This window comes from Protopterus annectens, chromosome 9.part0, assembly GCF_019279795.1.
Source record: "Protopterus annectens isolate FY-2018-M chromosome 9.part0, PAN1.0, whole genome shotgun sequence".
In the NCBI taxonomy this organism is placed as follows: domain Eukaryota; kingdom Metazoa; phylum Chordata; order Ceratodontiformes; family Protopteridae; genus Protopterus; species Protopterus annectens.
In genome coordinates, this window is record NC_056743.1 from 155476628 (window position 1) to 155503421 (window position 26794).

The 26794-nt window shown below is 36.9% G+C and overlaps 1 protein-coding gene across 1 annotated transcript in view; it reads right to left on the minus strand.

Annotated features, from left to right (window-relative positions):
- The window catches only part of LOC122811097 (dispanin subfamily A member 2b-like), a 320198-nt gene extending 294093 nt beyond the window's left edge, over positions 1–26105 (minus strand). Inside the window, exon 1 of the mRNA XM_044082673.1 lies at positions 25716–26105. Coding sequence (XP_043938608.1) covers positions 25716–25922 — 207 coding nt within the window. The 5' untranslated portion in view covers positions 25923–26105. The remainder of the gene's footprint in view (positions 1–25715) is intronic.
- Between the last annotated feature and the right edge of the window lie 689 nt (positions 26106–26794).

Genomic DNA, 26794 nt, shown 5'->3' on the forward strand with positions numbered 1-26794 from the left:
GCCGTGCGCCACTCCTTGGGTACGTATCCTGAGGTGAGGCTAAGATTAAACAGCTGTCCTAACTGCGGGTTTAATTCCTCATTGAGTTCGTGGAGCACACAGCCGGGGACACCATCCGGTCCCATGGATGCTGTGTTTTTTTGCCTTGGAGAGAGCAGTTCTCACCTGGGCGTTGGAGATGTTTGGGGGGCTACAATCCTCTGGTATAGATATCTCTCCTTTGGGGAGGGGGAGAAGTTTGCACTGAACCTGTCAGCCAGTATGTTGGCAATGTGTGTAGGTTCAGTAATCTTCACATCATTTTGAACTAATTCTGAGCATATCTGGGAGTTTCCTCCTAGGTTTCTAACATAGCTAAAGAAGGCCTTATGATTGTCTTTTGAGTCCTTGGTGATTTTTCTCTCAAAATTTGCCTTGGATGATTTTATGAGAGCTCTTAGTTTTTACTTATAATGATCAAAGGTGTCTTACCTTTCAAGGATTTTGCTCTATCTTGTAGTAGCTTCCTCCTTTTGTTGTAGAGCTTGTTTATGGCTGGGGTCCACCAGACTGGACGCTTGCCTTTGGTACAAAGAGTCTTAGTTTTGTTTGGGATTGCCTGATCCATGCAGTCCTGTAGGTGCTGGTAGAAGGCATTTGTAAGTGATTCAGCGGTTTGAGTAATGTTTACCACTGGCTCAGGGGCCTTAAAGGAGACCACACTAGTTTTTAGAAGTGTGAAGTCGGCTTTTGAGAAGTTTTTCACTGTGGTCTCTTTTATTTCAGGTGGGGCGGGATGAGGACCTCCAGCGAGATTAGTTTATGATCTGATCTCACCAGTGAGGGGTATACTTCCGGTGTTGAACATTGTGATCCCATGTTCGTGATGATGAGATCAAGTATGTTTTCTCCTCTTGTGGGGATGGTGACTAGTTGTTCCATGACATTTGAGTTTATGAACTCCAGGAACCTTTGGGCTAGAGTGTTTGGGCTTGAGTAGTGTTCCCAGTCTATATTAGGGTAGTTGAAATCACCTAGTATGATGGTGTTTGGAGATACATTTATCCCCTCCAATGTTTTCAGGAAGGCCATGTGATATTCCTGAGTTTGAGTTTGAAAATAGTCTACTGTTCAATGCACAGTCTTCCCAGTACTTAAGCTTAATACTGTGTACCAAAACTAATGTCTTTAGCCAGTTATTAAATTGATGTGATTTTGTAAACAATCTGACCAGGAGAATAATGGAATGATGGAAAGTAGAGATTCACTATGTATTTAATTCAAAGTATCCAACAGTATCTAGTATAGAATTTTTCATTTAATTTAATGTAGTATGTATTAAATCATTCACTCTAGCATGAATAATAAACACTGATTTCAACACCTCAATCTGCCAACTCCCTAACATCTACCCAAGTTATCCTGATGTACCACCATCACTGTTCTAACCATTGGCACTACCAGTTCAGTGGCATTTTCATCACATATTGTTAAGATATTATCACTATCAATCTATCAATGCTATTCAGCATTTCTGTATTCAATGAACTCCTATTGAGTAAATCATTATTTTGATACCCCTTGTTCTACACGTCTTCTTGTTTGTGTTTTTATTTTTAATTATCTTTCCCCCCTTTTCTTAACCTTTGCAATATCTTGATGATTTGAAATTCCTTTTATAAATTTTATTACCTTCCCTATTTACTGCTGAGCTGAAAAAGTATTTTATTGATTATTAGTATTAGTCCCAATAGGCACTTGCTTATCTTCTAAAACAATATTTTTGGCATTTTTAACATTCTCTAAATACTCTGATTTAAATTCATGTACAGAGGTGATAGCCTTCCCATAATAGCATTTGCAGTTTCAGTTGTTTTACAAATCCTTACTATCAATAATGTTACAAAGTTCCTTAAGTCTAACACATTTAAGGCAAAACCTCTAATAGGTATTTTAAGTAAACACCACAGTTTCAAAATTCAAATAAGTATTGATTTTTAACCACATTTATAGGTGTTTAAAGAATTTTGTATTTATAAAACACCAAAAAGACCCAGCCTTGTGATAAACAGGTAATAACTCACTCCTAAAATAATTAAAGCACTATAAATAATAACTATTAACTGGTGCTAAAAATTCAAAGAAGCTAAATTATAATGTGAGGTAGAATCAAATAACTAAACAGAAAAAAGATGTATAATACATAAACTTTAGTTGTATGATTGTTAATTGTATTACAGCACCTATCATGAGAAGAACATACCAGTAAAATTTATGTTGACCTGCAGCAAAGATGTTTCTCAATTAATTAGTGCTTATTTATAAGTGAACTGGTTCAATATGAGTGAATTAGCAAATAAACATACACATGTATGAGATAATAAATCAAAAAGCTCACCCTAAGAAGAAGTACCTCCTGGTATATGGATTTATATTATTTCCTTAAAGAGGCATTTCATCGAATGCCTCTTCATCAACCCCAAAACCGCGAACTTTCAAAATATCGAACCTCCACATAAGCAATTTCTTTCCCTTGGAAAGGAATTGTTTGCCCTACACCCCCCACCATGGGGGGCTGTGCCCTCCAACACACTCCTAACTAAATATACCAACTCTGAGATCACACTACAGTAGGGAAAATGGCAAACTGATGAGAACGGCCAAGTGATTTCTTTCCCAAGGAAATAAATCACTTATGTGGACCTTCGATGTTTTCAAATTTCACGGTTTCAAGTTTGATTAAGAGGAAATAATAGGAACCCTGGTATATACAGCAACATCTGTTAAACCAGACAGAGTCACCATACAATACAGTTATTTAATAACTATAAAAAATGTATTTTTCAAATGACTTTATTGTACAATATCAATAATCTCTACCTGAACACGAGAAGCAGAATTTATCCACTCCTAGTTGTAGTCCTATTATTTGATCAAATCTCATTTGACTACAAGTCAAATGGTTGATCCAGTTTGACTGAAAACTCATTTGAGTGAATCACAAATGAAAGAAAAGTGTAGAACTGTATAAGCAGTATGTGATGGCATAATTTCTTATCAAATCTATTGCTAAGGAAGTGAATATTGAAAAGTATGTGTATGGATTGGCAGTGCTTCCTATCATGTCAGCCCCCCTAAATTTGTAGATTTTGTGTTTGTGCTGTAACACTAATTCATTTTTTCTTTCTTTTTCTCCATGGTTGTGCAACCTTGGAGTTAGTACTTTTAATTAATGCAGGTATTGGGGACAAAGCCCCACTTGGGGATGTAGTGGAGCTTGCATCCTTGCAAAAACATTGCTTTTATGCTGCACATTGTTATGTAGAATGTTTTTTATCAAATGTGATTAAGTCAAATGAGTTTTCAGTCAAATGTGTTCAACCATTTGAGTTTCAGTCAAATGACAGGAATCCATGAAATTTACTCACTTAGGCTTCAACCTTGTGTGCAAACCATGCGGTACATGGGAAGCTGTCTTCACTGATGGTCAGGTAATAATTATAATTAGTAAGACAACCTAAATCACTTAACTAAACAAGCTCCCCTGTAAAATTTCCCAAAAGGTATCAGTGTCTTTTCAGTCCAACTAAAACAATACCCGTCATGCAGTCTAGCTCAGACTAAAATACAAAGGGAAATTTTAAAAAATGCAAGCATAAAGAACTGATGCAAAGATACTTCTCTTGTGCAGTTTTTTCAGTAAGAATTCATACATGGAAACAATTTTAATTTTCAGTCACTTCTTTTGTAATGCAATTTTATTTACCAAATTGTTTTGTGTTTTAGACAAAACCAAGCTATAAATGACATGCCTTGTGTTCATTTCATTGCTCACAATGTACATTACCTTATCTAGTCAAAACCATGCAGCAGAAAGCATCGTCTGCTCTGGTAAAACTAAAATTGCGAAAATCACAGCTGCCAACAATATTAAAACGTAAAACACACGAACACAGTTGAGTAAAAGCAGTCGACCTTTATCACACAAAACTAAAATTGCCCCATAGCACAAGAAATAGAGGAAAAAAAACATTCATATACTGCCCATAAAATTGCAAAGCATGCCAGCATAGCTGATGAAAACAGATGGTAAATACTAAGCCTCCATTCTAATGAAGTATGACATAGTCTCCTCATTTTTGTACAGCATACAAGTACAAGACGGGTTTCATTTAAACTGTGGCCTGGGACTACATCACAAAGTTCATGATTGTGTATACATCACAAGGGGAGTTTGTTCTGCAGCTTAAGCACAAGGGTGACTTAAGAAATATGAGCATTCATAACTCAGAACAAGGATTTATGTATTTTAATCTATATATTCATACATGTAAACTTTTTTTTTTCATTTTCTGTGTTCTCATTGTCTCTCAGCATGTAAACTTTTTTTTTTCATTTTCTGTGTTCTCATTGTCTCTCAGCTTTTATCTTAAATTCTAAGTATTAATACAATTTAGTGGCAGTAACCACGCAAAGTGTCACTGGATCAACAAGTTACAGACTCATCTTTGGTGCCTGAAGATCAGAAGGCTGAGGATTTTTGTCCACACTAGGTACTTGTATTCATTTTTCCAATAATTATGAAATGTAGCATAAATGGGGATACTCCACTGTCTACCATCCTTCAGATGTGGCGTTAAACCCAGTGCCCATTTCTCTGAGTTGATGATAGATCCTGTACATGTAAAATATACCATGACACTTATTGATAAAGGAAAGAAAAGAAGGCCATGGACACATTTTCTTTTGTCAGCATAAATATCAGCTCAGCCCCCCCCCCCAAAAAAAAAAAAAAAAAAAAAACAGACCTAGTACAGTTAACATGATAAATAAAACAAAATATACATACATAAGCAAACAAATAAAATATAACACATTATCTCAATTACACTTCTTTATAATGGCATACCTTGGAAAGCACTTTCAGAAGCAGCAAGCAAGATGTTTGTTCTAACTGCAGATGCTAAATAATACATAGTGACTCTTTTAGCTCACTTTTAGATGTAGTGCCCTGAATTAATATTATACTTTAAATGCAGATTTAAAAAAATGAGTACTGAGTGAAATAAAGAGAAAGGATTGGCTTCACTTCTAAATTCCTACTGGATACTGTTAATATCTGGGAGAAATTACAAGAACAGGAAGGCACTGCTGCAAATACGCAATATACTTGCAGCATTTGTTGCTTTGCTGAGCTATTGCTAAAGGTTGGGAGACTCCATATTGGTCAGCAAAAAAAAATTAATTTAATGGCTTTAATTCTCAACTTGGTGCCACTGACATTGCAATAAATGGTCATGTAAAATGATGACATTAATGAAACCACGTCACAACACCTAAAACTATATTAGGCACCTTAATAATCTAAACAGATCAGAAGCCACAATAAATACCTCCTATGTTTTGTTTTCTTATCATCAGTTGTGCAGCTTGCTTTCATTTTTTATGATATGATTTTTTTTTCCCATTTGAGACTGTCTGTGCTGTTGGAACAAATTTGCGTTTACTTACAAATTTGTGTTATTTTATTTTTCCCATTTGCTAACTTGCTAAGTAGAATGATGTAAAAACACTTTTTTTCAGATATTCCCCATGCCAAAAAAATGCTGTGGTCTATTTATATTCCCTTGTTATTTGCTGACTCTCCTTAATCGCTATTTTAGTCTTCAACCTTATTTTTTCTCAATTAAACGTTTACACATTTGTCCCATTTGTCCCTTAGTGTGTTCCACCCTTTCACTTGTAGTGTATAGTCTGGGTCTAAATATGAACAATCTTATTTGTTTTAACATGGAAATATTCTGATCTTTATCACCTTATTATATAAAGATCCATCTTTGCAAAACATTGCAATTTGATTCATCATTCATGTCAGAGACAGCAATATTTTGCCACTTATACTGTACTGTTCCTTCTGTCATTTTAGTTATTACCATCCAGTTATTAAATAACTTGAACACTTTTAGACAATTATCAGGTACAGTTCACAACTAGCAAGCACTAGTTCCAATGGCCCTATCTCGGTCTCCAAACTTCTGCACTCCATAAGCACTCCATAAGCACCCTTCCTCTTCCATTTTTTTTCTTAGACATCCTTTCAAATGTCACGTCTTTTTTTCTGCAACAAAACTCTGCTTCAATGTTCTTTTTGTTATTGTTCATCATGTACCTTGACTTGAAACAAAAAACTACATTCCTATCCTTCTGTATCCTTTTCACCCCTGCAGTTCTTAGTCTTACATCTGTTTGCATTTCAGATATCTCTGTTTTCTACTTCTGTTCTTCTGATAATTACTTTCTGGCTACTTTAATGTTGGGGTGGACAAGGAATACATAGATATTGAAGGGCCAAAGCCTGTTATTGTATATAAAAAAGATCTTAACCCCAGTCTCTCAAATATTGTCTTAAAGCTATCTAACAGAGAGGGCAAAATGTTTATGTGTGGGAAGTGTAGCTAGTGCCAATACATTTTGGAGGGGGCCTCTTTTTACGTAAAGGGCTATGGGGAGATACATTTGCATCAAAGATTTTGTTGTAGGAGTAAAGGAGTAGTCTATCTGGCCCTTTGTGGACAATGTCCTGCATTTTATATTGGCAAGACCATCAAGTTGTGTTTAAGGGAAAATAATATATCAACATCTTTCTGATATAAAGAAGAATGATGACAGGAATACTTTATTTAAGCACCTGAATGGAAACTCCAATCATCAGTTTAAGTTTTTTATAATAGATCAGGTTGATTTGGGGGATCAAGGGGCTGTAGTGATGATTTTATGGAGTTCTTGGAGCTTAGATGGCAATTAAGTATCAATACCACATAAGCCCCCAGTCTCAACAAAAAATGTATCTGTAACTAGTATCTTAAAAGTAAAAGCCGCTTATTTTTTACTTGATTTTTTAATTTGAATTTATGGGCTAATACAAGATTGTAGTGGTCTGAGGTGTGATGAACAAGAAGAGTGGGGAGGTTATATAGGTTTATTGTTTTAATAATGATAACTAGGTTTTCAAAAGGAAAGCTGTTTCAACAGGGCTTTAATACTTGGTTTAGGGGGTTGTGTTTTTATTATTATGTATTTTTTGTATGTTAATAATTTAATATTGTTCTTTTTTTACAGATACATTTATTCTATTTATTTTTATTGCAGTATTTATATGTTATTAGTGACTTTATATTGTTGGCTGTCATTGTTTTGCAGAAGTTGATTAGTTTTGTAGAGGGTGGTATGGTTAATTAAGGCCAAACCAATTATGTAATTATCCAACTGGTTAATCCTAAATGGGGACAAGTTGTGGGTATATAAACCTTGCATTTTATTTATGAGTCGTTCTGATGAAGTCAACAAAATGAAGGATGAAAGCGCTTAATGTTGTTTTTTGAATAACGATTATATTTGCGCGGCAGTTAGTTCTGAAGTCTTTTCATTCCTGTCTGTTTTGTTATTTAGTTTGTCATTGTGAAATATTTGGAAAGTATTAGAAAATGAAACAACTATCAACTGTAAAAACCGTGGCAATGCAATGTGACTTGCAAATTGTACAATTATTTAAAGGTTTGTGTGAGCAGAAAAAAATGACATAAGTAACTACATTCCATACGTGATGAATTATTGAACCTTACCAATATCACTTTCACATCTCATATGTGTCTACTAGGCTAACAACCACCCCTTGATAAGTGTAAGCAGGGGTTTGGGAGATGAAACATTTACAAGAAGGGACCTAGGATATGAACCAATTGCAGGTTGCCTGTGTCCATCAGAGGCATACATGCCACACTAGGGTTGAATTTCCTGTTTCCCATCCAATTGTCCATGATGTACTTGAATTGGGTTAGGGAGGAACTCTGCTTCACATGGATGGAGAGCTTGTTCTATAGATGGTGTAGTCTCTGGGATACCTACCTCCCTCTCTCTCCAGCAAGTGCTATTTATATCACAGGTAAGGTTTAAGTCTTTAGAATGGGTAATTCTGGTGCTGTTTCTTTTGTGGATATGCAGGAGGTCCATCAGAGTGGGGTCTGACAATGCCCTTTATGCCAGGCATAGATCTCCCCTCAAAAGCCTGTATGATACAGAATACAGGGAAAGGGCCCTGAGACAGTCTGAATAAGACATTTTACTTGCACCCTGTATTCTTTTAGTGCGGAACCTTTGTGGACATTGCAATTGTTGGATATGCCTGGTTAGGTACATACCAAAGGGGGCATTGTACTCATTGATTGATCTGATGAATGCTGAATTAGTGGAACAATGACTTCCTTTGACATAGATACTATACCATTGTTCATAGGTTGCACAACATAGAATGATTTCCTCACCACTGTAGACACAGGATGGTCAAAGGTTAGATTACTATCTATGTGTGTCCCTAATTCCCTGACTACTGGGTCAACTCTAAGGGCTGTGTTGTCAATATCATATTTAGCAAGGATGGATGACTTCCCAAAGGATAAGATTATGCATTTCTTGGCCTTTAGTTTTAGTCCATGGCTCTGACACCAGTTGTCTGTCTGTTTGGGCACTAAAATTAGAGGAAAGGGAGCTGCTTTGGCAGCTAAGATTAAATGCACATGCCCACCTGGTTTAAATGATTGCTGTTCTATAAAAAGCCTTTTAAAATTAAAACCATTAGATAGGTGAAGTATATTATTTTATTATTTAAAATTGTATTTAAAATTGTGCTTAGTTTGTTATGTATTAGTAAACATTAATGGGATTTTTTTCAGTACTTTGTCTTTAATATAATTGAGGTGTTTGTGATGTCATTGTTAAAGGATGTATTTAAAGATGCTTAGGGTTGGATATTATTTGTCTGATGAAGTTCATTGATACTGGTGAACAAAAGCGCTAACATTAAATTCGTTGTGTGGAGTTCTACATCTTGCCTTTTTTTTGCTTTTAGTTGGAGGTTTTATTTAGTTGCTGTCATGAAATTTGATTAAGGTCCTGAGTCGTTTGTTTCAATGACAAATTGACATCTGGGGGGGATAAAAGAGATTGACTCCAGCTGTTAATTTATCATATTCAAACAGTCATTTGTGTGCTATGATAATCCCCACCCCATTTTAGTTAGCCTCACCTATAAGGGTTCCTATTACAAGACCGAAGACGCATTTTTTTCTAATGCTTCTTGGTCGAACATAAAAGATTGAAAAGGCAAAATATCGAAGTGGCTTTAAAGTGAATTCTTTCCCTGGGAAAGAATTCACTTGACCGCTTCATTACTTTGCCATTTTTGGCACTGTAGTGTGGTCTTGGAGTTGGCATATTTAAGTAGGGGGGTGTAGGGAGCAAAGCCCCCCATTTAATCTAATGTTTTAAAGTGTTTTATTTTTTTTTTTGTTGGAACAGCGATTTTTTTTCCCTTGGAAAAAAAATCGTTGTTCTGACAGTTCGATATTGAAAGCTTTTGCTTAGATAAGGTCAATTAATCACTGTTCGCTTTTTTAAGCATTCGGTGATGTAATATAGACTCCATCTATACTACTCAACTGGTACAGTAAATAATATTGCACCCCTCTATCATTGTCATAAGGCAGCTATATACTTCAGTAAGAAATTTTCAGGTAACTGGATTCTCAGCTGTAAAATATATCTGATACAGTCCATCACATGGTACCTATGGCAAGTGTGAACAGAGTGGCATATGATATGTTTTTGACAAAAGATCATTTATATTTTGTAACACTGGACAGCCAATTAGAAGGTTAGCTTTGCTATTAATTTGCCTTGTGAACACTGGACTTGCATGCCCCCATGGCCAAATTCACATACATGAGTATGCACAATATTGCATATTTATGCTTCATCATTAATTCTGTGGTCTTCAAACATATATCCTAGAACTCTTCTTCTTCTTGTTTGCCACTGAAAGATATTTTTGCTAAGATGTACCAGGTGAATCTGGCACCTGGAACAAAATACCAACTTTCCCCTCCCGTATAAAACTAAAAACTGTGTTTAGTATATAACACATTAGTTAGCTGGCATGAGTGTATCATGCAAGCTGGTCCCTGAACTAAAGTCTAAATAACTACACCCTTTCTACAGCTCTATTATTTTGTATTATACCTAAGAATCTGCTGATCTCTATATCCCTGGGCCATTCCTCAGCCTGTTTGTAGATATTCTCTTTGGCCCAGTCTATTCACCCATATTCCCCAGCTCCTACCATGACTCTGCTTAAGCAGAAAGCTAATGGTTTTGACAGCATTCATGACATCATCAAAACCACCCACTGAAAGAGCTGCTGATCTCTTGCAGATATCTTGGCAGCACTGATTGTCAGGGTGTTGATCCAATGTATGTATACAATCAGGGTGTTTATTCTTGTTTGCTACTCTTCATACATCTCATGTTCCATTTCATATTTTATCACCCCACGTCTCTTAGCATGTGCCTACCTGAAGATGCCTTTTCAGTTTTGTCACTTTCTGAGCAAGTTTGTCTTCCTTTTGCCATTCTAGTTTCCATATTCTTTTTCTCTGTTATTTCCAAAAATATAGTGTTCTGCTTCCTGGTTATTAGGATTGCAGCCTTGTCATTTTAGGTGTCCATTACAGAACCATTGCCATTAGTTCTTGTATTTTTTCTGCCTTGGTCATTCTGCTGACGCACAAGGCTTTAGTATTGCTGTCTCCTCTTTCTTCTGTATTTATTGCAATCACACTAATTTCACCCAATTCATTCAGGTATTCCAGAAACTTTTTAAATCAGTCCTCCAGAAGTGTAGGAGTACTGCCTTTGTGAAGCTTGATTCTGACCTGGTCTTTGTACAGAGAGCTTCAAATATATTTATTAAAAGTTTACAACTAGTTACCCATCAGAGTATCTGAAGCATTTTACCCAACAATACACATTTATCAACTGTATCTAATAAAGCATACTCTCTAAAAAAAACTAAAAAAAAATGTTTTTGAATTCCTTATCCTTAAGCAGAAGTAAGACCATCTCAAATTCATCTTTAACTGCTATAGTTGTCTGTTTAAAACAGATTAATATTTTACTTTGTTTTGTTTGCTTATCTGACATACAAGTAAGTCAGCTCTTTCCAGACCAGAACCCTTGTGCTACTGATTAGTTGCTTGAACTCTACTGAAGTGCTGCCATGATCCATTGTACTCAAGCGCTGCCCAACCTCCAACAGGGCACCCACAAAACACAGAAAATATTTTTCATCATGCCTCTAAAAATAAAGGAGCCCACCCTTTGTGTGCCTTAATTTTGGATTAGTAAACAGGTTAGTAACAGTCTTCCAAAAGGGTTTATAGTATGATATTGCATGCTCAGAAGAGCGAACGACACATAATCGACCCCATGTAAGTGAAAGCTTACAATGTCGAAACTTCAGAACAACAATTTTTTTCCAAGGGAAAAAAAAAATCGCTGTTCCAAAAAAAAAAAAACCTGTAAAACACTACATAATGTGGGGGACTTCACCCCCAACACACCCCTACCCCCCCTACTTAAATATGCCAACTCCAAGATTGCACTACAGTGACAAAAAGGCAAAGTAGCAAAAACGGCCAAACAAATTCTTTCCCAGGGAAAAATTCGCTGAAAAGCTGCTTCGCTATTTTGCCTTTTCGTACTTTTCAGTTTGACAAAGATGCATTCGACAATCTGCATCTGCGACAGCGTAATAGGGAGCCCTTCTAGAAGGATTTGCAATCACTTTTGTGATCGACATTTGTGTGAAACTGCCTTTGGCCGAACTGAAATTACAAATGCCACAATATTGAACATTACAATAGCGAGCATTCGCTGTTGTAAGGCTTGACATTGTGGTGCAGAACGCACTACAGTGGGGATCGGGAAATGTAGCCTTTTCCTCACTGTAGTGCGATCTCGGAATTTGTATATACAAGTAGTGGGGGTGTGAGGGGTGCAAGGGGGGCTTGCCACCCTGCAAAAGTGTTTGCTGAAATGCTGCACTTCCGCTCAACATTAACAAAGTTGACATTTTCAAAATTTCTACTTTACTAAAATGCTGCCTTCAACATTTTTTGTGTTCTGTGTTTAGATTTCCAAACATGTGATTCAAACATCTTAATGCTCAAACTGAGTAGATTTGAGTATGTGATAGTAAACCTTCTAGAAGATACCCCTATGGTATTCTTATCACTGTTACCAGTGGTGCAGATTTCTCAATTTCTCTCTAAACATTCACTGTATGATTAGTTGTATAGCACTCCATCCCTTAAAAGGCATTCTAGAGTATCCCTAATTCTACTTTGTGCTGGTGTAGTAGAATGTTAATTCTTACTGTGCTGGAGTTGTCAGATGGCTTGCAAATGCTGTCTCTCTGTAGACCACACTGTACTGAAAACAGCTTCAGCTTTTGTTAGTAAATTAAGATGTTCAATAACTCTGTCATCCTTCAAACACTTCTAAAACCACTTTCATAGGTTCATAGGTTGGTACTAGGCTATCAGCCCTATACAAGCCTAGCCATAACAGTTCCCTGGCTAATTGTCATGGCTAGGGTTGTATAGGCTCTAGGGCTGGATTGTGGTCATTTAGATTAGCAGAACAGGCGGTTAAGTATAACATTAATGTTGGTTTTGCACCATTAGGAGGTCAACTCCTTATGGTTTGTGGCCTCTGACTTTTGGATTGGCTGGTTCTTCTTCAGAAAACATTGTGGTCAAATGTACTTTTTTAAAACCAAAATTCCCCAGATCATAGGTTTATTCACCTCAATACAGGCTTTGTGAGAAGGTATAACTCTATGCTTGTTTATGAAGTGGGTAACTGAGGAATTTGAGAGTTTTCCATTATAGTGAAAAATAATATTAAGTGGGACAATGACCTCCTTTTTTCTGGATGAAAGGCCTTTAGTGATGAGGTGTGCCACGTAGAAGGATTTCCTGACTGTTGTGGCAATGTGGTTATCGAAGGTGAGACCACTGTCAACCTGTGCCCTAAGTCTCTCATCACACTTTCGGTGTTTAGTGTACTGCCACCTATGTGGTAATTCATGGGTACATGTTTTTTCCCAAAGGGGATAACTACATTTCTTGGCATTAAGCTTGAGCCCATGGCTCTGGCACCAAGCATCTGTTTCTGTAAGGCCCTTTTATAGAATATCCACATAATTTGGGGATTCAATAATGGCTCCCAGTTTGCAGTCATCTGTGAACTTTGTTAGCCAGATTCCCTTAGTGTTGGCCTGTACTTCAGAGAAGTAGATGCCAAACAAGAGCGGTCCCAGGACTGAACCCTGAGGTACTCCACTTGTCACTTGTCTGGAGCTGGATTTGGAGTCGGCTACTTTTACAATCTGGGTTCTGTCAGTAAGCCAGTTGGCAACCCATCGAGTGACGTAGGGATTTATGCCCAGCCTAGTAAGTTTATCTATGATTCCAGAGTGGGGGATGGTGTTGAAGACCTTGATGAGGTCCAGATAGGCTGTCTGGACCCTCTTACCCTCGTCCACAGCTCTGGAGGCTGATTTAAAGAAGTCAATCAGGTTCAGGAGACAAGATCAACCCTAAACAAACCCAAACTGGGTGGGGGTCCATTGTTTGAAGATTGCCAATGTCTTTGTTTATAAGTTCCATGAAAATGCGCTCCATGCCCTTGCAGATCAGGCTCATCAGATTGATGGGATGGTAGTTCCCGGGATCCAAAGTGGATCCCCCCTTTTGGAGTGGGATAACTGTAGTTGTGCGCCACTCAGTGGGCATGAAGCCTGAGGTGAGGCTATGATTAAACATGATACTTAGGTGAGGTGTCAGTTCATTTTGTAGTTCATGTAGTTCACAGCCCGGGATGTCATCTGGTCCCATAAATGCTGTATTCTTAGCTCTGGAGAGTGCGTTTTTTACCTGTGTAGCCGGATTGCCGGAATTTCACAATCTTTTGGTATTGAGATGGGCCCTTTAGGGGGTGAGATGGAGGTGAAGTTGGCACTAAATCGATCTGCCAGGATATTGGCAATATCCTTGGGATCAGTATATTTAATGCCATTCTGTTGCAGCTCACAGCATATCTGAGCATTGCCATTTAGATTCTTGACATAACTATAGAATGCCTTGTGGTTGTCTTTGGAATCTTTGGCAATTTTATTTTCGTAACTAGCTTTGGAGGATTTTATGAGGGATCTCAGCTTCTTACTGAGGCGGGTAAGGGAGATTTTTGCATCCTGGGATTTTCCTCTTTTCTGCAACAGTTTCTTTCTTCTGTTGTATAGTTTGTTTATGGCAGGGGACCACCAGATTGGCTTTCTTTTTTTGGAGGAGATCGTCTTGGTTCAATTTGGGATGGCACGATTCATGCACGAGTGGATGTGCTCGCACAGTGCCTTAGTGTAGGATTCAGCAGTCGAACTTTCAGCTCCCATCTGCGCAGGTGTCATGAAGTTTGTCACTTCGGAATTGAGTAGCATGGAATGGAGCTAGACTTAATGCTTATAATCCACCTGGTTTGAATGATTCTTGCTCCATTAGCAGTATTTTAAAATTAAAAAATTTAAAGAAGTAGATTTGTTTTTGCTATAGGAGGTTGGCTAGTGTCAGCCACTTAAGGTATTCTAGTACCTGTTGCTAATTACTTCATAGAGAGTTTTACTAGTAGTATAACAAAACTAAACATTCGTAGATGTTTAACTCTGTTTTTCTCAACTAAGTTCTTAGTGTACTTTTGTTGTTACACTATGGCGTATTCAGAGTTATATAGTATTTTTATATTTTTATACACTTGGGATTGTTAATGTTCTTTTTATATCAGCTATTTCTTTTTCATCTAATTTTTTATTTTTTTACGTATAGAGTTGCTGCAGTTTCTGTTTTTTTGTTTTTTGTTAACTGGGTTGCCTTTAAATGAGGCAATGTGTAATATGTGTAATTGGTTAATTATTAACCAGCTGCTTGTATAAACTGGACTTCTAGCTCACTTTAATAATGTTTCTGAAGAAGTTTAACTGACTGAGGCAAACAAAAAGCGCTTTAAACCTTTTAATAAATCTGTGGACTTTGAAGACTCACAAAAGGCAACAAAGGACAAACAGTTTGACTTCACGATACGAGTGGATGTAAAGTTTCGTTCTACTACTTGGGTGGATTTCTAGCTTGCTGAACTTGTGTTTGTGTTTTTAAAAGTTTGACTGCCATTTCTTGTTTTCTGTGATTTGCTTATTGGTCAGACCTGATATATATATATATATATATATATATATATATATATATATATATATATATATGGGTATCAAGGGAGCCCGCAGGATTTTTTGCAGGGGGGTGCAAACCCAGAGCACCGCCCCAGCCCCGCCCCTTAAAAGCACCACCCCCAACCCCGCCCTTTCACCCCCCCCCAAGACACAGCCATTTCAGTATCCCATTACTTGGCTATTTCCAGTTGCCATAAACACTGTTCAAAACTCTCGATGTGCATACTGTTTTATGCTTTACTTCTACAATGATTACTGATATTTGGTTTTAATTTACAACTTTTATTTCAAATTTTAGGGCCTCAGGGCCAATAGCCTAGTAACTTCCTATTTTATAGCACAAACACTGATAGACATTTGCTAAACTTAAACAAAGCAATAGTCTTACAATGAAAACAGACTTAGCATTAAAACTTCTCTACCTTTGAAACTCGCATTCACTGAAACAGCATTGAAACCCACATTCAAAGAAAATGCATCTGGTCAGTGGCAGGTTAAGTTTACCTCTGGACTGCTTTCAAATCATAGGCCCTTTGCACATATTTCAGAACCATGCATAACTGCTTTGGATTAATCTTCCTGATTGTATTAAATATGATATATAATAATTGGATTATATCCCTTGTTAATACAGCACCACTTAGAGAGTGTGTTTTATAGTTTTGAACATTTTTTCCAGTAAGCAATGAAACAAAATGGGTGACGTACAAGAGTGGAGGAAGATGCACACAGGTGGATTATATCCTATGTAGGAGGGCCAGTCTGAAGGAGATTGGAGACTGTAAAGTGATGGCAGGGGAAAGTGTAGTTAAGCAGCATAGAATGGTGGTCTGTAGGATGATGTCAGTGATTAAGAGGAGGAGTGTGAAAGCAGTGCCAAGGATTAAATGGTGGAAGTTAAAAAGGGTGATTGTGAGGTGGAGTTCAGAGAAGAGTTAAGACAGGCACTGGGAGGCAGTGGAGAGTTACCGAATAGCTGGGTAACTACAGCAGAACTAGTAAGGGAGACTGCTAGAAAGGTGCTTGGTGTGACATCTGGACAGAGGAAGGAGGACAAGGAGACCTGGTGGTGGAATGAGGAACTACAGGAGAGTATACAGAGGAAGAGGCTGGCAAAGAAGAAGTGGGATTGTCAAAGAGATGAAGAAAGTAGACATGAGTATAAGGAGATGAGGCACATGGCAAAGAGAGAGGTGGCGAAGGCTAAGGATAAGGCATATGGAGAGTTGTATGAGAGACTGGACACTAAAGAGGGAGAAAAGGACCTGTACCGATTGGCTAGACAGAGGGACAGAGCTGGGAAAGATGTGCAACAGGTAAGGGTGATAAAGGATAGCGAGGGAAACGTACTCACAAGAGAGGAGAGTGTGTTGAGTAGATGGAAAGAGTACTTTGAGGGGTTGATGAATGAAAAGAATGAGAGAGAAGGTTGGATGATGTGGGGATAGTGAATCAGGAAGTGAAACAGATTAGCAAGGAGGACGTAAGGACAGCTGTGAAGAGGATGAAAAATGGAAAGGCTGTTGGCCCAGATGACATACCAGTGGAAGCATGGAGGTGCTTAGGAGAAATGGCAGTGGTATTTTTAACTAGATTGTTTAATGAAATTTTGGAAAGTCAGAGGATGCCTGAGGAGTGGAGAAAAAGTGTTTTGGTACCTATCTTTAAGAATAAGGGTGATGTGCAGAGCTGCAGTAACTACAGAGGGATAAAACTGATCAGTCACAGCTTGAAGTTATGGGAAAGAGTAGTGGAAGCTAGGTTAAGAAGGGAGGTGATGATTACTGATCAGCAGTATGGTTTCATGCCAGGAAAGAGCACTACATATGCAATGTTTGCTTTGAGATTGTTGTTGGAGAAATACAGAGAAGGTCAGAAGGAGTTGCATTGTGTCTTTGTGGACTTGGAGAAAGCATATGACAGGGTGCCTAGAGTGGAGTTGTTTTATTGTATGAGGAAATCGAGAGTGGCAGAGAAGTATGTAAGAGTGGTACAGGATATGTACAAGGGTAGTGTGACATTGATGAGAATTGCGGTGGGAGTGACAGATACGTTTAAGGTGGAGGTGGGATTACATCAAGGATCAGCTCTGAGCCCTTTCTTATTTGCAGTGGTGATGGACAGGTTCACAGATGAGATCAGACAGGAGGCCTCATGGACTGTGATGTTTGCAGATGACATTGTGATCTGTAGTGAGAGTAGGGATCAGGTTGAGGAGACCCTGGAGAGGTGGAGATATGCTCTAGAGAGGAATGAAGGTCAGCAGGGCTAAGACAGAATATGTGTGTGTAAATGAGAGGGAGGGTAGAGGAATGGTGAGGATGCAGGGAGTAGAGTTGGTAAAGGTGGATGAGTTTAAGTACTTGGGATCAGCAGTTCAGAGTAATGGTGAGTGTGGAAGAGAGGTGAAGAAGAGAGTACAGGCAGGGTGGAATGGGTGGAAAAGAGTGTCAGGAGTGATTTGTGACAGACAGGTACCAGTAAGAGTGAAAGGGAAGGTCTACAATAGGGTAGTGAGACCAGCTATGTTATATGGGTTGGAGACAGTGGCCTTGACAAAAAGGCAGAAGTCAGAGCTGGATGTGGCAGAGTTAAAAATGTTAAGATTTGCACTTGGTGTGACTAGGATGGACAGGATTAGGAATCAGTATATTAGAGGGTCAGCTCAGGTTGGACAGTTTGGAGACAAAGCAAGAGGCGAGATTGCGTTGGTTTGGACATGTGCTGAGGATGGATGCTGGGTATATTGGGAAAAAGATGCTAAGGATGGAGCTGCCAGGTAAGAGGAAAAGAGGAAGGCCTAAGATAAGGTTTATGGATGTAGTGAGAGAGGACATGCAGGTGGTTGGTGTGACAGAGCAAGATGCAGAGGATAGGAACAGCCGAAAGATGATGATGATGAATGAAACAAAACATATGAACCAATAATGACAAACTGCCCAATTCAGAACATTTCAACCGTAAAAGGCCAGTTAAACATCTATCACTACAATCCACCAATATCAGTCAATATGCACAGTCTCTGCAGAAGTAAAAGTCATCTGAATAATTTCACATTAAAGAGATCTGAAACTAATGGAGACGTTGTTGCTAGAAAACAGCTTTATATTTCAGTGTTTCATCTACAAATTCAGTGCCTGCTCCCCTTAAACAATAGATTGCCTATGTTACATTTAAAAAAATGCTAAGCTTGTATATTGCAATAGGAATAAGTGGCAAGCGGAAACACAGGTTCATAGTTACTAGGCATCTCATCCAACGGAGGACATACTCAGGACTACAGCACGCCACCCCTTAAAATACAATACATGCGGTGGGAGTACAACCTCCGGCCTTCTACACCAAGATGCAAGTATGCTACCTGCTGTGCTACTAAGACTGTTTTGAAATTCTACACCACACTAGTGATACCATTTGTTAAACAAAACAGTTGCACATTTTAATCAGACTTGGCATGAGCAGCAGTAAACTTCTCTTCCCTTGAAGCTCACAATTCCTTGAAAATAAATTCCACCTGCTAACTCTAAATAGGGCATTTCACTTTCTCTCACACACACATACCTCAGCCTCTGTGAAAATCTGTACAGTTGAGAAATATGAGTCACATACAATGTCATACATACATCCCCCGACCTCCTTAGAAAATGAATAGAACAAAACTGTTTCCATTAGTATGCATTTTTTGAGGCTATGACGTCTAAAACTCAACTTCAGTCTTCAGTGATTTGCCAGAAATAACACAATTTTATGAGAAACAATCTGAAAATATGAGGCATGTAGTAGTTAATAAACTGTTAATTTGCAAGCCTTTGTCATGAAGACCAGCTTGAAGAAGCATAATTAGAATACTCAGTGTTTTTGTGATGTTGTGGGAGTTTTGAACATTCTAAGAACTGTGCAGGTTACTTCTTCCTGTCCAAAAATAAATAATCATAATATTTGGAATCATATGCTAAAAAGCCAATGAATACAAGTTAGAGAATAAGCAAAAAACAGTGAAATGCATTTTAAACCATTGTCATTTATTAAATAGTTCTGAATGCTCGCAGTATACCAAAAGGATAGTTTATATACTAGTCTATAGAATGACACTTCTGATAAAAAAAATTAGGATTGTTTTTCTATGTTATTGTCTCTTTTTAATGATAACAAAACTTAACATCTAAGAGCAATTTGTTATGGAAATATTGAATCTTAGAAGGGAATATTTTTCAGATATTTGTTCAGATACTATTAGATATAATATTTAAGAAAAGCATATGACTAATTCTAACAGTAGTACTACATTAAAGGATATTGAATATATAAGGGTAAGTATAAATGTTCTATTATATGACATTCTACACAAGGATTATAGCTAAAATATAAAACCTAGGGATAAAGTAATAGTACATGATATAGTATGCAAACAGAAATAGAAAGCAGAATAAATATACATAATATATATATATATATATATATAGAGAGAGAGAGAGAGCGAGAGAGAGAGAGAGAGTTAAATGATATAAATATGTCTACAAGAGTGGGAGGTTGGCATAGTGGTTAAGGTGTTCACCTTATAAGCACAAGGTTCAGGATTTGATTCTCACCTGGGATAATTGGCTGGGCTTGGAATGGCCCACAAGGACAGTTGGCCTGGTACTAATTTATAAACTTATAATTCTACGCATAACTTTACACATAGTAAATAAAATAGAAAAAATATAAAATCATCTGACCTATAAATAAATAAATATGAAAATAACAACTGCTTTCCTCCGTATACTAGACTAGGGAGATAATGTGAGGTACAGTGAAAGTTACTGTAGAAATCAATTTGGCCCACTTATAATAAAGATTCTGAACACCTGTTTAACTGTTCTTATTTATATGATGTCTTTCAAGGGTCATTTGCTATATCCCATGTTGTCTGTTATGCAGGAGATTTAAGGAATCCCACAATGGAAAGTCTAGCCTTGCTAGATGTTTCTTTTAGTTCTTGCAGCAAATAATAAAGAAGACTGCGAACAAAGTCCCAGCTATTCTTTTAGTTAAGTAGTAAACAAAGTCCCAGCTATTCTTTTAGTTAAGTTGTAAACAAAGTCCCAGCTATTCTTTTAGTTAAGTAGTAAACAAAGTCCCAGCTATTCTTTTAGTTAAGTAGTAAACAAAGTCCCAGCTATTCTTTTAGTTAAGTAGTAAACAAAGTCCCAGCTATTCTTTTAGTTAAGTAGTAAAGTCCCAGCTATTCTTTTAGTTAAGTAGTAAACAAAGTCCCAGCTATTCTTTTAGTTAAGTAGTAAACAAAGTCCCAGCTATTCTTTTAGTTAAGTAGTAAACAAAGTCCCAGCTATTCTTTTAGTTAAGTAGTATGGCAAGGAGGGACACACTAGAAGCAGCTCATTCTAATAAAGAATACTGCGAACAAAGTCCCAGCTATTCTTTTAGCTAAGTAGTAAACAAAGTCCCAGCTATTCTTTTAGTTAAGTAGTAAACAAAGTCCCAGCTATTCTTTTAGTTAAGTAGTAAACAAAGTCCCAGCTATTCTTTTAGTTAAGTAGTATGGCAAGGAGGGACACACTAGAAGCAGCTCATTCTAATAAAGAATACTGCGAACAAAGTCCCAGCTATTCTTTTAGTTAAGTAGTAAACAAAGTCCCAGCTATTCTTTTAGTTAAGTAGTAAACAAAGTCCCAGCTATTCTTTTAGTTAAGTAGTAAACAAAGTCCCAGCTATTCTTTTAGTTAAGTAGTAAAGTCCCAGCTATTCTTTTAGTTAAGTAGTAAACAAAGTCCCAGCTATTCTTTTAGTTAAGTAGTAAACAAAGTCCCAGCTATTCTTTTAGTTAAGTAGTAAACAAAGTCCCAGCTATTCTTTTAGTTAAGTAGTATGGCAAGGAGGGACACACTAGAAGCAGCTCATTCTAATAAAGAATACTGCGAACAAAGTCCCAGCTATTCTTTTAGTTAAGTAGTAAACAAAGTCCCAGCTATTCTTTTAGTTAAGTAGTATGGCAAGGAGGGACACACTAGAAGCAGCTCATTCTAATAAAGAATACTGCAAACAAAGTCCCAGCTATTCTTTTAGTTAAGTAGTAAACAAAGTCCCATCTATTCTTTTAGTTAAGTAGTAAACAAAGTCCCAGCTATTCTTTTAGTTAAGTAGTAAACAAAGTCCCAGCTATTCTTTTAGTTAAGTAGTAAACAAAGTCCCAGCTATTCTTTTAGTTAAGTAGTAAACAAAGTCCCAGCTATTCTTTTAGTTAAGTAGTAAACAAAGTCCCAGCTATTCTTTTAGTTACGTAGTATGGCAGGCAGGGACAGACTAGAAGCAGCTCATTCAATCATTTAATGGCAGATGTGTTCTGACCTTGACGTGTTTTAGTTTATTCTAAGTTTACATACACGAGTCATTGAGACACAGAAAATGATTCCTTTTTTTTTGCTTTTCTCTCTCATTTTTGTTGTCTTCCATCATTGTAGTGTGAACTTTATTTTTTTTTCTATATTTTTCCATTCCTTCCCAGGGATCTTCGATACCTTTGTTTTTTGTCTCTGTTTTATTAACCACACATAAATCAATTAACCATTATTTGTTTTGTTTCAAGACCTCAAATAAAGTTGACATTCTATAGGAAAATTGTAAAGATGCATTTATTTATATTAAACAGATGTAATTGCTTTTTGCTTTATTCTTAAGACATATTCTGCTATGTTGTTAATTTTTTGAATGGCCATTTTTTTTTCTAACTACATAATTGAAATTTAAGGTACAAATCAGCTTCCACATTGATCCCAAACATTCAGTGATATACACAACTGGAATATTGGAAGGAATGTAGTGGACTCTAATTTAATTGTGGTGAATGTAATTTACTGAATTTTATATATAAAATGAATGTTATGATTTAATGTCAACAAGATTAGTATCATATCTGAGAGAATCACCATCAAATTCCAAGGCAGACCACAGGGTTTAGATGACATTCCATCTACAGGGCAAATAAAGTGCTAATACTTATATAACTCAGGAGATAAATATTACCATGTGTGACAACTTGACAAGCAAATATGAGGAAAGGTCTGTATACTCTGTCGCAACAACTCTTCAGGAAAAAACTTTCACAAAAATATGTTTGCTATAATTAAGAACTGTTCTCTTTCTCTGTCTCATTCTCTCTCATATATGTGCAGAACAGCTATTGCTTCAAACAACGCTTTCTCCAAGGTCTATTTTTTTTTAGAATTATTATTAGTAATAAAAGCATTAACCATGATATCATTAATCTAAGGGCAGGTTTGTTAACATGTTCTACTTCAATAGTCAGTAAGAAGTGAAATTCTTGAAAATTCTACTGAAAATACTTGTGGATAAAGAAACTTGATGAGAAAATCTTCTTTGCCCAGTACTACAGTTATAGCATCATTGTATTTTCACCACTGAAGAAAGAGTTGTAAAATTTTCGTTTTGTCAAATAATATTTCTATATCATCTTGTAATAGTCATACAAGTTTGTCCCTCCATGGATGTAGTTTACACTCTTTTGCAGAATCATGAAGTTTTACATGCATTGAAATTCCCTGAAACAAGACTCCAGAATTTGAGTTACAAATTTTTGACCATAGGCAGGCTTGCACACTAAAGAACGAATTCAAACATTTATAATCAGCATCTACCTTAGTACAGACCCTTTTCGGTGTGTGAAACTCAAGGACCATGAATGCTTTAAGATCCTACATAAGTACGATACGGCACGGCATGGTACATTCCTCTGCTGTATATAAATAAACACAACGGAGTACTTCTCTGGCAGAAAAATCCTTACCTCAGTCAGCCTGCATATAAACAAAAATGGCAGCACATAAATGGATCGTCTGCGACTCTGGCAACCTACGCGCACTTTTGGGTTTGAATTTACGTTAGCGTGCAATGCACGCATGTGTCTTCTATGGTTCTGGCGCCTATGGATGCAAACAGCATTCTTAAAGAGGAACGCCTGACGCCCTTTAAAAAAAAAACTTTTTTTTTAATTAAAATAAAATTAATTTCTCGTTTCCAGGGGGGTGCAAGTGCACCCCCTTGCACCCGCCTGCGGGGGCCCTTGATGGGTATGTATTACTTCACCTAAAACTCATCTCACCTAAACTCAATTCACTGACAAGTAGTACAATAAGGCAAATCAAAGGTATATGTCCTTTTCCCCACTGTAGTGTGATCCTGGTGTTAGTATATATATATATATATATATATATATATATATATATATATATATATATATATATAGTAAGGGGGTGCAGCCCCCCACATTGGGGGGTGTGGAGGGCATAGCCCTCACCTTGTTGGCTTTTACCAAATAATGTAAAACAAAACCAGACAACATAAAACCACACCCCCAACTATATATACTAACACCAGGATCGCACTACAGTGGGGAAAAGGACATATACCTTTGATTTGCCTTATTGTACTACTTGTCAGTGAATTGAGTTTAGGTGAGATGAGTTTTAGGTGAAGTGATACGTACCTATATATATATATATATATATATATATATATATATATATATATATATAAAGTTGCTGCAAAAGCTTAAAAGAAGGCAATACAAACCATCTCATTTTATTTCAGGTGCTTCATAAACAGACGATAACTGAATTGCACTGGCTAATGCTAAATGGGTTATAGTCATGCAGACAGCAAGATTTTTAATTTGTACTTTGATTTACAAAATAAAGGTTGACCATTTGCAGATTAATGAACAGAATTCAAACTTTAAAGTTCCCAATGTATCTCTTAGACCAAGTAGTTGAACAGTATAAAACACTGAACTTCCGTAGCACATTCTTTTGTGCACCTCCAGTGTTTTCTCATTCCTTGACCTCAGCTTTGTAACCCTTTTCCAAAATGAAATTTTGACTTTTCCAGCTCTACTAAATTTTACCAGGACTACCAGAAAGTTTCTAAAAGAAAAAGCTACCTGCAACAACTTTTTTATTTTTACATAATATCATTTAATGAGTTTGATGGCCGTTTGCTCAGATGGGTCTAAGGTGGGTCTTGGTATTGGCTGAAATTTGCATAAATACTTATAACTTTAGTTGAAAGAGAATGATATTAAATGTAAGACAAAAACGCTGTTCGTAACCCTAAGTACATGTGAAATGAGTATTTCATTTGTGCCATTTCTTTAACCTTTTGCTTATAACAAGATCATGCCTGAAAACGGGCCACCTTTGCTACATTTCAGTTACCTATACAAATAAATAAAATCATTTTACCAGTTAGTCACCTGTTTTAATTCCCTAGTTTCCTTTAGAGGTGGCAAATGTCAACATCTACTAAAAGGGTTTACAAAAAAGCAAAAATTATAGAAAGGTTAATTTCTCGGATAATGACTCAGCCTATTGATTTTGTTATGACTTGTTTGCTAACAGTTTTCATTATTTATTCATTCAAGTAATGTGCCAGATAGATACTTGTCTGTTTCTGCTGTTGCATTTCCTTTCAGATGTGCTTCTTGCTTTTTCATCGTTTGCTAGTAAAAAGTGGGCATTAATTTAAGTATCTCAGAGATGTACATCATTTCCTTAAAAACTATTTAATAAAGCTTATCAGTAAAGGACATTTAACAGTTTGAACACACCACAGAACACATCTTCCAGCCCCCAGTACCTGAGTAGTTTGTGCCATAACTGCAGGCAGAGAATCCCAATGGACTTACTACTGCAGGACCATGATGATAGTATGAAGACTTTGAGCAGACACTTGTAATGAGTTGAATGTGTCAGAAATGAAAGCCTTACGCATTGCCTGTATTAAAATCTATTTTACACTTGACAGTCAGTTTGTCTTTTTCACACTGCTTTCTCATTCTTCCAATGCTGCATGTACAAATGAGAGCACACAAATATCTATAATCAGGTCAAATCATTTTCACCAGATATATTGATTACTGCATTTGAATTATATGGGAATGACTTAAGATGAATTTCTGTAACTGGCACGTTAATATGATGGAAAATTGATTCTAATAAAACTATATGAATAATTTATATATTTAAAGTTACAGCTCAAAAATCAGTTGCACTGTTACAAATTTCAGCAAAAGTTATGACTAAGATCACAGCAATGGCGACATTAAAGTTAACATTTGTATCAGGCTCTGCATGTTAACATTAATGCATGCAATAAACGGCAAGATTATTAACCTATTAAAGCTGCATTTTCATTACTTTTAGTTATAGTTAACAATACATCACTGTCTTCTGTATCTATTTTCTTGCATGGAAATGTATATAATAGATGTAATCAAAACTATTACTTTTGGATGCATGCAAATTTCTATCAGTGTTGTTCAAATACTAAGCAGGGCAGCTCTAAGTGGAATTTACTGCTTGCCCCAATTGAACTGTTAATGAAAAAAGTAAATAAAATACAATATAGTTGGTACAACTGTCTTTGGAATATGCATGTTTAGCTATTTTTTTCCAGATTATCATTAATAAGTGTGTATGCAGTATTCCTACTGCAACTTTTGATGTAAGTTTTTAAAAATGATAAAAAATAAAAAAATAGCCATTCCTACCTTTACGGAATTATAAAGAGCCAGAAGACCTAGGCAGCAGGCATTCAAGTATACTACGCTAAAGATAGACCAGATAAGGTGATCCTTGACTGGGGTTTGTGATGGGTCAATGGTGATGACGGTGGATGTTGATCCGGTCATAGCTTTATATCCAGGTAGTGCATCAAATGTCTTTTCAGGACTATTTTTATAAACTGTCATCTCCATCTTTGAAGAAGCTCTGAAAAGTTCTCTTCTGTATAGAATACACACAGGTTTTGCACCACAGGACGAGCTGCTGTAGAGTGTAGAAAGAGCATATACTGAGCTCTGTAATATTCTACAGAGGGAGGTGGGGCTTGTAAGTCCATACGTGCATTCTGATGCTTTCTCTTAAGCTCTTTCAACTCATCTTTTGCATTATTCCATTAAGTCATTTCACTAGCCACTGGTACAGGTTTATAAATAAAAAACAAATTAAAAAAATGATTAGATGAAGTTCATGCTATTCAAATACTCATGGTTTAATTAACATGTATATTATATGGCTGTGGGTCTTCTAAGAGGTACAATTTTATCTTCATTCCACAAAAAGCTACATACACATTTTCCTTTTCTCAATGTATAATATCAGTGAATCCCTGTCATAAGCATATAAAAAAGTTATTATCAGCAAACACAATAAACATGGTTTGCATAAAAGCTATGTCAAAAATCTCAATGGCAACACTCAGATCTGCTCTGAGTTACAGCACAATGACGCTAAATATACAGAACCAACTGATATTGCCAACATCCTGGCAGGTAGGTTCAGTGCTAACTTTACCCCCCTCTCACCCCCTAAAGGGCACATCTTTATACCGGAAGAATACAAAGCTCCTGTAATCACGGCTGTACAGTTAAAAACGTCACTCTCCAAAGCCAGGTACACAGCATCCATGGGACCTGACAACATCCCAGGCTGCCTTCTACATGAACTACAGAATGAACTGGCACCCCACCTAAGTACCATGTTCAATCATAGCCTCACCTCAGGCTTTGTGCCCATTGAATGATGCACCACGACAGTTATCCTACTCCACAAAGGGGGGGCCACAACA